Genomic DNA, 12,500 nt, shown 5'->3' on the forward strand with positions numbered 1-12,500 from the left:
CCTCCTGCAGCAAAGCAACCCCACAACATGATACTGTCACCCCCATGCTTCACAGTTGGGATGGTGTTCTTCGGCTTGCAAGCCTCCGCCTTTTTTCTCCGAACATAACGATGGTCATTATGGCCAAACAGTTCTATTTTTGTTTCATCAGACCAGAAGACGTTTCTCCAAAAAGTACGATCTTTGCCCCCATGTGCAGTTGCAAACCGTAGTCTGGCTTTTTTTATGGCGGTTTTGGAGCAGTGGCTTCTTCCTTGCTGAGTGGCCTTTCAGGTTATGTCGATATAGGACTTGTTTTACTGTGGATATAGATACTTTTGTACCTGTTTCTTCCAGCATCTTCACAAGGTCCTTTGCTGTTGTTCTGGGATTGATTTGCACTTTTCGCACCAAAGTACGTTCATCTCTAGGAGACAGAATGAGTCTTCTTCCTGAGCGGTATGACGGCTGCGTGGTCCCATGGTGTTTATACTTGCGTACTATTGTTGTACGTGGTACCTTCAGGCGTTTGGAAGTTGCTCCCAAGGATGAACCAGACTTGTGGAGGTCTACAATTGTTTTTTCTGAGGTCCTGGCTGATTTCTTTTGATTTTTCCCATGATGTCAAGCCAAGAGGCACTGAGTTTGAAGGTATGCCTTGAAATACATCCACAGGTACACCTCCAATTGACGTCAATTAGCCTATCAGGAGCTTCTAAAGCCATGACATTATTTTCTGGAATTTTCCAAGCTGTTTAAAGGCACAGTCAACTTAGTGTATGTAAACTTCTGACCCAATGGAATTGTGATACAGTGAATTATAAGTGAAATAATCGGTCTGTAAACAATTGTGTCATGCACAAAGTAGATGTCCTAACCGACTTGCCAAAACTATAGTTTGTTAACAAGAAATTTGTGGAGTGGTTGAAAAACGAGTTTTAATGACTCCAACATAAGTGTATGTAAACTTCCGACTTCAACTGTGTATTCCAGACTCTGACAGTGCTCGTTCTGATATTTCTTTCTTGTTATTTGGGGGATTTGTGTCTAGTGTTAGGTGTTACTGCTCTGTTAGAGTTAAAAACAGAAGCATTTCTCTGCACCCGCGATAGCATATTTGTACGCGACCAGGAAAATTTGATTTACTTTATTCTCATTTCCTTTTACGCTTGTCTTCCTCCTTCTGTATTTCTCCTCCTCCTTCTCTCTCAGCTCCAGTAGCAGACCAGGGGTAACCAAGGGACGAAGCGAGGGCTACTTTATCTCTCTCTCTCCAGTTGACATCACTTATTCATCACAGTAGCTTTAGCTGAGCCTGCAGCATTTAGAGGCCTCTCCTTTTTCTGTTGTGCTCTGACACACAACAGAGCACTCACGGCTAGTTGAAGCTCCATTTTAGATCTCGTTATACATGATGTATGCACAGCAAAGCATCCATGTCAAACCTGCCACTACTGCATGGTAGAGAGACCAAGTTCACATAACTGTCTGAGGTTTTGTGTCGCAACGGCAAATCTGAAATGGCCAAGTAGTGCACTGCTTAGGCTGGGGTCAAAGGCCCCTCTCCCAGGCTGCAGACTTTTATTCCCTACCATGAGGATCACGATGATTGACATAGCTGATGAGAATATGAGGTTGGTAATTAGATAATGATATTATTGGTTGTTTCCTTGTTGTTTCCAGACACCTGGATGTTGGAGTGAAGAAGCAGGAGAGAGGAGGGGCACACACCAGCGCTCTGCTTCTTGGGGCAGCGCCGACCAGCTCAAAGAGGTACACACTCACTCACGCTTGTGTATGCATGCACGGCACACACACACACCACACTAAATCATAATTAGAAACCCTAACCTTTCGTAAGAAAACACAACTTGCAGCACTTTCCTAATGACGATTGGGTCAAGGTGTTATCAGATCAGTAATGACAACATACTGTACAGTAGGCCTCCATGTAAAACTGATGTAATCTGTTATCCTAGCACACTGCGCGTCAGTATCACTGCTGTCATCCTCCTTTAACCCAGACGTAGATTCTGCCAGGTTGAGATGACTTGAAGTTGACATGACGACTAGAATGTCAATGGGGAGCTGCCTACCATATGCCGTGACATGCCCTCTCCCTCTCGCCACCTTCTATATATAACTTCCTGTATGACGTCCGCATGCTCAGGGCTTCTCTGTTCTAACGCTGGGTGTCAGAGACGTAGTGCCGGGGCGGGCGGTCGTTGTCTTATCATCCCCTCTCCGCTCCACCCTGGTGCTATACGGCCACAGGCAGGGAGGAGGCAGATAACACTGTCTATCTCCCTCGCAACTAACCAGAAACCAACCGCCAGCCCAGCCATAACCCAGCCATAACCCAGCAGGCAATTTATTGACAGGAAAGATAGCCAGGCAGACCTCAGATTCCTCTCTCTCTTTCAGCCTCTTTCTCTCATTCTTTCTCGTTCTGCCTCTCTCTGTTTCTTCCTCTCTCTCTCTACAATTCAAAGGGCTTTATTGGCATGGTAAACATATATGTTTACATTGCCAAAGCAAGTGAAATAGATAAACAAAAGTGAAATACAAATTGAAGAGTAAACATTACACTCACAAAAGTTTCAAAGGAACTTTGAAACTGATGATGTGCAAATGGTTAAAGTACAAAAGGGAAAATAAATAAACATAAATATGGGTTGTATTTACAATGGTGTTTGTTCTTCACTGGTTGCCTTTTTCTAGTGGTAACAGGTCACACATCTTGCTGCTGTGATGGTACACTGTGGTATTTCACCCAGTAGATATGGGAGTTTATCAAGATTGGATTTGTTTTTTAATTCTTTGTGGGTCTGTGTAATTTGAGGGAAATATGTGTCTCTAGTATGGTCATACATTTGGCAGGAGGTTAGGAAGTGCATCTCAGTTTCCACCTCATTTTGTGGGCAGTGTGCACAGCCTGTTTCTCTCTTGAGAGCCAGGTCTGCCTATAGCAGGCTCTCTCTCGCGCTCTCCCTCTCCCTCCCTAGTTTAGCAGCAGGGAGAACAGTTAAAATAGTAGTGCTCAGGCATGTTCCTTAGTAACGGTAATGGAGCTTGGAGCTGTAGTGCAGAGGGGTTGAGGTCCCCTTCAGTTACACCATGATTGTTTGTAGGCCTATATAACCTCTAGATCCCAGGGTTGTTAAGCGACCGTAATCCTAATCTTATAGACCTCATTATTTACCAACACTTCCTCACTTAACTCTTGTGTTGTTATTTCCTCAGCATTATAGAGGATGTACTTGCTCTACTTTCAACTCTGTGTAAAGTGCTGCCCAGCTTAGCTGAATGTCTTAACTCTCTCACACACACATTCTCATTTACAACTGCGACCTGGCCAAGATGGAGCAAAGCAGTGCGACACAAACAACACAGAGTTACACATGGGATAAACAAACGTACAGTCAATAACACAATAGAAACGTCTATATACAGTGTGTGCAAATGTAGTAAGATTAGGGAGGTAAGGCAATAAATAGGCCGTAGTGGCGAAATAATGACAATTTAGCAATTAAACACTGGAGTGATAGATGTGCAGAAGATGACTGTGTATAGTAGAGATACTAGGGTGCAAAGGAGCAAATAAATAAATAATAATATGGGGATGAGGTAGCTGGGTGGGCTATTTTACAGATGGGCTATGTACAGGTGCAATGATCGGTAAGCTGCTCTGACAGCTAATGCTTGAAGTTAGTGAGGGAGATATAAGTCTCCAGCTTCAGGATTTTTGCAATTCGTTCCAGTCATTGGCAGCAAAGAACTGGAAGGAAAGGAGGAGTTGGCTTTTGGGGTGATCAGTGAAATATACCTGCTGGAGCGAGTGCTACGGATGGGTGATGCTATGGTGACCAGTGAGCTGAGATAATGCAGGACTTTACCTAGAAAAGACCTATAGATGACCTGGAGTCACTGGGTTTGGCGACGAATATGAAGCGAGGGCCAGCCAACGAGAGCATACAGGTCGCAGTGGTGGGTAGTATATGGGGCTTTGATAACAAAACGGATGGCACTGTGAAAGACTACATCCAATTTGCTGAGTAGAGTGTTGGAGGCTATTTTGTAAAATGACAACGCCGAAGTCAAGAATAGGAAGCCGGTTCTAGATTTAATTTTGTATTGGAGATGCTTAATGTGAGTCTGGAAAGAGAGTTTACAGTCTAACCAGACACCTAGGTATTTGTAGTTGTCCACATATTCTAAGTCAGAACCGTCCATAGTAGTGATGCTAGATGGGTTGGCGAGTGCGGGCAGCGATCTGTTGAAGAGCATGCATTTAGTTTTACTTGCATTTAAGAGCAGTTGGAGGCCACAGAAGGAGTGTTGTATGGCATTGAAGCTCGTCTGGAGGTTTGTTAACACAGTGTCCAAGAACGACCAGAAGTATACAGAATGGTGTCGTCTGCGTAGAGGTGGATCAGAGAATCACCAGCAGCAAGAGCAACATCATTGATGTAATACAGAGAAAAGAGTCGGCCCGAGAATTGAACCCTGTGGCACCCCCATAGAGACTGCCAGATGTCCGGACAACAGGCCTTCCGGTTTGACACACTGAACTCTATTTGAGAAGTAGTTGGTGAACCAGGCGAGGCAGTCATTTGAGAAACCAAGGCTGTTTAGTCTGCCGATAAGAATGTGGTGATTGACAGAGTCAAAAGCCTTGGCCAGGTCAATGAAAACGGCTGCACAGTACTGTCTTTTATCGATGGCGATTACGATATCGTTTAGGACCTTGAGCGTGGCTGAGGTGCACTCATGACCAGCTCGGAAACCAGATTGCATAGTGGAGAAGGTACAGTGCGATTCGAAATGGTCTGTGATCTGTTTGTTAACTTGGCTTTCGAAGACTTTAGAAAGGCAGGGTAGGATAGATATAGGTCTAACAGTTTGGGTCTAGAGTGTCTCCCCCTTTGAAGAGGGGGATGACCGCGGCAGCATTCCAATCTTTAGGGATCTTAGACGATACGAAAGAGAGGTTGAACGGGCTAGTAATAGGGGTTCCAACAATTGCGGCGGATAATTTTAGAAAGAGAGGGTCCAGATTGTCTAGCCCAGCTGATTTGTAGGGATCCAGATTTTGCAGCTCTTTCAGAACATCAGCTATCTGTATTTGGGTGAAGGAGAAATGGGGGAGGCTTGGGCAAGTTGCTGTGGGGGGTGCAGAGCTGTTGACTGGGGTAGGGGTAGCCAGGTGGAAAGCATGGCCAGCTGTAGAAAAATGCTTTTTGAAATTCTTGATTATCGTAGATTTATCGGTGGTGACAGTGTTTCCTAGCCTCAGTGCTGTGGGCAGCTGGGAGGAGGTGCTCTTACATTTACGTCATTTAGCAGACGCTCTTATCCAGAGCGACTTACAAATTGGTGCATTCACCTTATGATATCCAGTGGAACAACCACTTTACAATAGTACATCTATATCTTTTTTGGTGGGGGGGGGTTAGAAGGATTACTTAATCCTATCCCAGGTATTCCTTAAAGAGGTGGGGTTTCAGGTGTCTCCGGAAGGTGGTGATTGACTCCGCAGTCCTGGCGTCGTGAGGGAGCTTGTTCCACCATTGGGGTGCCAGTGTCCCAGAACTTTTTGGAGTTTGCTACAGGATGCAAATTTGTGTTTGAAAAAGCTAGCCTTTGCTTTCTTAACTGCCTGTGTATATTGGTTCCTGACTTCCCTGAAAAGTTTCATATCACGGGGGCTATTCGACGCTAATGCAGTACGCCAAAGGATGTTTTTGTGCTGGTCAAGGGCAGTCAGGTCTGGAGTGAACCAAGGGCTATATCTGTGCATAGTTCTACATTTTACTTTAATGGGGCATGCTTATTTAAGATGGTGAGGAAAGCACTTTTAAAGAATAACCATGTGACTGACTGTCTCGATTCGGTCTTATGTAGCAAAATTAAAATGTGTTTTTTTACATTGTATAGACTCAGGCCATTTTCTAGCTCTATAATACACTGCATTTGAGGAACAATGGGAAAGTAATTCTGCTTTTAAAGTTGATAAACTTGTAACCTCACTTTTGAGGAAATGGTCCTTGAATGTTTTGGTACACCTACTTGAGAGCTCTTCTTTGTCTACACCCAATCAACATCGTTCACACCCTCTTAAGCCTTAGACCCACCCATCTCTTTAAGGATTCACATGTGAGGCCATGTGCTAAACAGAGCGAGTACGGTAGTGTACTAAACAACCAAAGATTTCAAGACTAAAGACTGGTTTATACTGTGTTAATCTGTAGACATTTGTCGCAGTGAGACATGAACATTCTATTGTCGTCCGACATCAAACTTGTCGTTGTCGTTATGAAAAAACACAAACTAAAGGCAGCATGACATCAGCAGCCTAGTGGTCCAAAATAGCATAACTGGTGTATTTTAACCCCAATAAACCCACCTGTTTAAAAATGAATTTAGTATATGTTCATCTCGCAAACCAGGAAACTAGAAGCAACTTTCTTAACAATGTTTTGGTTTGTTTCTAGCTTGTTAGCTGACTAGCCAGTTCAAATAATGACCTTATCATATAGCTGACAGCATCTTCACTTTAGCTCATTTGTGTTAATTATTACAGTAAAGTAAAAAATGATCTTGTTGTGGGTTTATAAGTTTATGGCAAGCTAATTATAGAAAAAAGCTTACCAAACAAAAGCAGGGCATTCTACTGGAGGATTTCAGGACTTGGACACTGTCTCATTGGCCTAGCTTTATATCCTAACTTGACTTTGCTCCAGGTCATGTTCTTCACATTACCGTCTCTGGTAAACACACACTTTATCAAATAAAATCAAAGTTTATTTGTCACATGCACAGGATACAGAAGGTGTAAACGGTACAGTGAAATGGTTACTTACATAGTAGAGTCTTTTTAGACAGCTAGCTAGCTAAACAATGCACCATAATCCTAACTCATAATGTTACTACCCTACATGAATCTGCAAATAGCTAACCAACTAGGTTCAATGTTAGCTAGCTAGCTAACATTAGGCTATAACTAGCAATGCAAATAGCTCTGAGATACGAATAATATTACTACATAGGTCATACACGTAACGTTAGTGATCGAGCCAGCCAGCTAGCTAACAGTACACTTTAATTTATACGTTTAATTAAAAATGTATGATATCTGAAAATGTAGCTAGCTAGACTCTTACTCGTATACATGGATGAACACTTCTCCCTCTCTGTCACGGATGCCATGGTTGCCCTTAGTTTGAAGATGTAATTCGGTGACAGGCATACAACAGCCTTCGCTTTTCTCTTTTCGACTCCCTCTGCATATTTGCAATCAAATGGCAGAATTTTCTCCATATCCTTAGCTATCACACTCTGCTTCCACCGGGCATTCCACTGATTTAAAAACTCAGTCCTCCAGAAAGTGGAGAGCAACACTTTTGCAGTTCTTCGTGATATCGTTTTTTTTAAAAAGCAGCGTTAGAAAGGATTACCTAGACATACTGACCAGCTCATGTTCTACACAGACCTATTCCAACTCATCTCCGAGGCATGTCCAGTCCATCCATTATCTCAGCCAATCACGGCTAGCGGGATGTTTCCTGGCTTTTTCCGTTGCTAAACCAACTGGGCTCGTGAATTAACTATTTTTATTGCATTTACAGATGACATACAAGTTTTAAGGCACATGAAAGTTCACATGTTCCATAAGGCGTTTCTCCAAAAAATGCATTTTGATAAAAAAATACATTAAAATGCCTCTCCTGTGAAGTAGTGACACGCGACATATGGCTAGTTTCCTGAAACAAGTCGCACATAAGAGCTTGAGTGAGTTTTCAGTATGTGTGTTTGAGTTGGTGTATTCAGGAGCGATGTTGGTGATGGAATAAAGCAGTCGAGCAACACTGTTTTATAGTATATGTAGGCTTTTCTTTCATTACTGTCTTTATTTTGGGCCCAGCATCATAAGAGAAATTTGTGATGTGCCTATTATCGCCTACTGATTCTTGAGTTATCTGGAAAGCTGACGAACTATTGAGTGCACCAGGCTAAAGAAAGTGGATCACATATCAGCCTTTCCATTCAGACAGAGCCTCCTTTGATAAGGACCTGTTAGGCTGGGTGTTTGTGTTGCTATAGCAAAATTACTTGGTGGAAGAGGACAAGTTGAAGGACGGTTTGTGTAAATGCATTGTGAAAATAGCATGTGTTTCTGGTGTAAGAGGGGACCTGTGTTGTGTTGCTATGGTAAAATTACTGCAATGACTGAGCCTACAATGACTTCTGTGTAAAGGCACAGGGACAATAACATGTCTGGGCTTGTCCTGTCTGGTCGTGAGATGCTACATGCATAAAATAGCTACCATGTGGCAAGCATTTCATAGCTACCAAGCTATCAATGTAATTTTTGTATCATTTCCAATCCCCCATAAAATATATTTTCTTTCATTATTTTCTGCTGACCCTCACCTAATTGGAGTAAACTAATGGACAACAATACTCAGGCTTCTACTTTCAGCTTATTCATACTATATACATTTTACGGACACAGTGCATTTTACATTAGTTATCTCTTATTTATATATCTCACCCTTCAGCTACCCTCAACCCCTCCCACCGATCTCTAAAAAACATCCCGTCTTGACTTCTTCTACTTGCCAAATATTTTTCAGCTGTGGTACTGCATGATGTTTCACAGAAGTTCTGAACCTTTCTATTCTCATAGTTTCAACAGATTCTAAAAAATAGATGAACACCTTTACTAAAAGCACGCAGCAGTGCGATTGTTCAGCCATTCCTTAACCTGCGACCAGAAACAGGCTACATATGGGCAGTACCAAAACACTTTGCAGCCAAATCTGCAGAGTTGGGATGGTTGTATCCCCCATATACCTAACATTCTATTGGTTGCAAGAATTTTGTATAATTAAAATGGAAAAACTCAGTTTTTTGAATCCAGTGTTGTTTTGTGCATCAGTTCATAAACCCTGTGCCATGGGATCTGCACATCAAAAATCTCTTCCCAACCTGTACGGCACAGCTGTCAACGTTTTGGTCCTTAAATGGAACTGGTATACGTTCCTATTTATTTATATATTTTCAATTTTGGTCTTTAATGCAGGGCCGACAGACAACTTCCACTAGCCTCCATTTTTGCAGTAATGCTGCAATCAGCTGGTTATAATTGTGGATAGAGCAGACTTTTCCATATATTGTTGGTAGCTGCATTGGTGACCACTCAGTCCTACGTATGATATAATTAACAAAGACTATATTGTTTTTTTTTTATCAATTATTATATTTGTTTTAACCTTTTTAATATTTGTAGTAATACTTGTTCTGTCTTTTCTAGTGGATTAAACTTAAATTAAAATTTAAAATAGTGATATTTTAGAGATTTCATTTTCAAATAACCAAAAGTGAGAGGTTGTATTTTGAATAAATGGAAAATGAGGGTGAGCCATTCTCACTAGGGTGAGCCATTCTCACTAGGGTGAGCCATTCTCACTAGGGTGAGCCATTCTCACTAGGGTGAGCCATTCTTACTAATCTGCTGGAGAACCCGTTTGGATTTAGGTATAACTTTTGTATGACTGAAGCCTTTAGTGAGAGGTTCAATTCTTTAATATTCAATAATTGTAGCCCTCCGAATTCATATTAATGATATAAATAGGCCCGTTTTTAATTTTGTCTGACTTACCGTTCCAAATAAAGTGGAACATTTGTTTTACTCATAAAATAGAAATAAACAAGTTGTCCGGTGTAGGCAGGCCATCAGTAAAAAGGTAAACTGGGATGTGACTAAAGAATGAATCACGGTGATTTTTCCACAAATGGACAAGTATTTACCTTTCCATAGTAGCAAGATCTTATCTATTTTTGCTAACTTTCTATTAAAATGTATTGTATTGAGAATGAATTTATTTCGGGATATGAATACCGAGTATGTCCACTTAACCGTCAGACTATTTTATTTGTAAACTACACTGCAATGTAAAATTTGAGTTATTTAGTAATCCAATATGTAATATTGTACTTTATCATAGTTCGGTTTGTAATCCAATGTGGTTTGAGAAATGATCTAGATCCTCTGAAGCTGTACAGGGATCAATATTGCGGATTTAAAAGAAAACATGTCATCAATGTACAATGTCACCTTTGTTTTTAGGCCCTGGATATCTAGCCCCTTGATATTATTATTGTTGGATCTGATTTTAATACTTAACAAATAGATAAGCCAATAGTGGACAACCTTGTGAATATGAATTCAGAGGGCTACAATTATTATTTACTCCTCATGACAGTTTAATACTTTCTGAGAAGTAGCCATTATTTACTATTTTACACCTGGGGTTACGATACATAAGCAACTATTCATCTGATATGCTATTAACTGTACTGTGCTTCTATCTGACACACAAAAGGCCCCCACTTGTCTGAGTTCAAAATACTCTTAGCAATTGAAACTTCCCTCCGTGGGCTAATATGAATGCAGAATTATGAAGACATATCAATGTGGGTCAAAGATATACCTAGAGCCACACAGGACCGGAGTTCTAGCCCTTTAGTCCTTATTGGTCAGAGCCAATACACAGTCATCTCTTCTGTTAGATGCACAGCTTAGCACAGTCTGTGGGTCTTTCAAAGGTTTGAACAGCACCATGCAAATGAAAGACATTATCTATATTGTAAATGGCCTTTTTATGATGTGTTTTTTTACGATTCATAGATTCTTCCTTTAGAGATTAGATCGATGACTAGCCTGCCAGATAGTCACATTCCTTTCATACTATCTCCTTTTAGATGTACCTAGGGACTGCACAGCTCCAGCTATACATGTAATCTGATGCATTCATTACTGGGAGCTGCCTGCCCTGAGCTATGGGGACCTCTGGTGGATATATGGGGTTATGTCAAAACGTGTTAAGATTAAATTGGCTACATTACATGAGACAGAGGTTCATCTGTTAACATGTTACTGGTCCTTTCTCTCTCTTTCTCTGTGTTTTTCTCTTTTCTTTGTCTCTGTCTTACTCTCCCTCTCTTTTCCTCTCCCTCTTTCCACTTCCTCCTCTGTTCTCCTCAGCAGATAGCCAAGCTCCGGCAGCAGCTGCGTGGCGGTAGTAAGCAGCAGCAGGGAGGTCGTCCGTCTCTGTGTCAAAGAGACAAAGACAGCTCATCTCCTTTACAGGGGCCTATCAACACCACCATCAACACCATGTCCAACCAAGCACAGGTAAGACACAATACTGCCATCCAGGTGTGTGTGTGTGTGTGTGTGTGTGTGTGTGTGTGTGTGTGTGTGTGTGTGTGTGTGTGTGTGTGTGTGTGTGTGTGTATCTATCTAGTCATGCTTTAGGGGTATGCGTGATTTATCTTGCTGAACGGAATGGAATCAAGGCAATCGACCCCAAAGTGCAAACCTAACACACCAGGGAAGCTTAATCACCAGAACTCTGCCCTGCTTACATGTGTAATATTGAGGTTTTGTTTTTGAATGTCTGCAGTGGTCCTGCATGTCTAAGTCGTCCCAGATATCCAACATGACGGTGCCCAAGTCCTCCATCACCAGAGTACCCAGCAGCATGGAGGGAATCAACCACGAGCTGGAGAAGGTCTTCATCAGAGACAACAACGGAGAGAAAGAGGAGCTCAAGGTGAGGGGACGGACTGGTAGATGCATCCAATCACATATTTACAATATGCACTCTCACACAATACTAGCGGTGGCCACTCGCAGTCAAGCATGACATCTGTCATGGGCAGCATGTGTCAATGTGTAGTTCATATATAATCTATAAGCAGAATTACTGTCTTTACTCAATTAGCCACAAAATCCTTACTTTGAAAGTGACTGTTTTCTTGAAACTGTGCCGCACCATTTTCTCTACATTTAGAGTTGCAAGAAAGGCATTTCACTGTACTTGTGCACGTGACATTACAACTTGGAACTTGAAACTCGTGTGTCTGGAGGGAGCTGAGAAGACATGCACACAACCACTCATGCGCCTGCTGTGTCACTGGAAATCCAATGACTTGCAGTACTCAGTGACGAGACATCTCTTTTTCCTTCACTCCTCGCCCTCCCCCAGGTGTTGGAGGTACCAGACGGGCGACGAGCCCCCTTCCCCCCACAGCAGCGCAGCAGCAGTACCCGTAGCGTGGACACACAGACGCCCTCTGCCCCCGGCCGCTCCAGCAGTAGTTCCAGCCTGTCCCCCTGTCCCTCTCCTGCCTGCCCCCCGGGGTCCGGCTCACACGGGGGCAGCCCTTACTCCACCGACGATCTGCTCTACGACAGGGATAAAGGTAGGACTGTCAGGATGCTCTCTCAGACCTGGGGCAAGGCCTCCATTGGTCATCCTACCGTTGTGCCTTTGAGCAAGGCTCTGAACTCCCAACGTGGACTGTGTGTCTTGTCCGGGGACTGTAATCTTATTTTCTGACCTTTTCTGACCATTCTCTCTGTCTACAGACAGTGGCAGTAGCTCTCCGCTGCCAAAGTTTGCCTCGTCTCCTAAACCCAACAACAGCTACATGTTCAAGAGAGAACCCCC

General features: G+C 42.6%; 1 protein-coding gene across 3 annotated transcripts in view; it reads left to right on the plus strand.

Annotated features, from left to right (window-relative positions):
* glcci1a (glucocorticoid induced 1a) overlaps window positions 1-12,500 on the plus strand; it is a 40,354-nt gene that overhangs the window by 26,930 nt on the left and 924 nt on the right. For 2 of the 3 annotated variants that reach the window (XM_029732211.1, XM_029732214.1), the window contains exons 3-7: window positions 1,663-1,752; window positions 11,030-11,179; window positions 11,451-11,600; window positions 12,036-12,252; window positions 12,419-12,500. The exon at window positions 12,419-12,500 is cut by the window's right edge and continues 39 nt beyond it. In XM_029732211.1, coding sequence (XP_029588071.1) covers window positions 1,663-1,752; window positions 11,030-11,179; window positions 11,451-11,600; window positions 12,036-12,252; window positions 12,419-12,500 — 689 coding nt within the window. The remainder of the gene's footprint in view (window positions 1-1,662; window positions 1,753-11,029; window positions 11,180-11,450; window positions 11,601-12,035; window positions 12,253-12,418) is intronic. The other variant, XM_029732213.1, reaches the window with a different exon arrangement.

This window comes from Salmo trutta, chromosome 34 (assembly GCF_901001165.1).
Source record: "Salmo trutta chromosome 34, fSalTru1.1, whole genome shotgun sequence".
NCBI classification, from domain to species: domain Eukaryota; kingdom Metazoa; phylum Chordata; class Actinopteri; order Salmoniformes; family Salmonidae; genus Salmo; species Salmo trutta.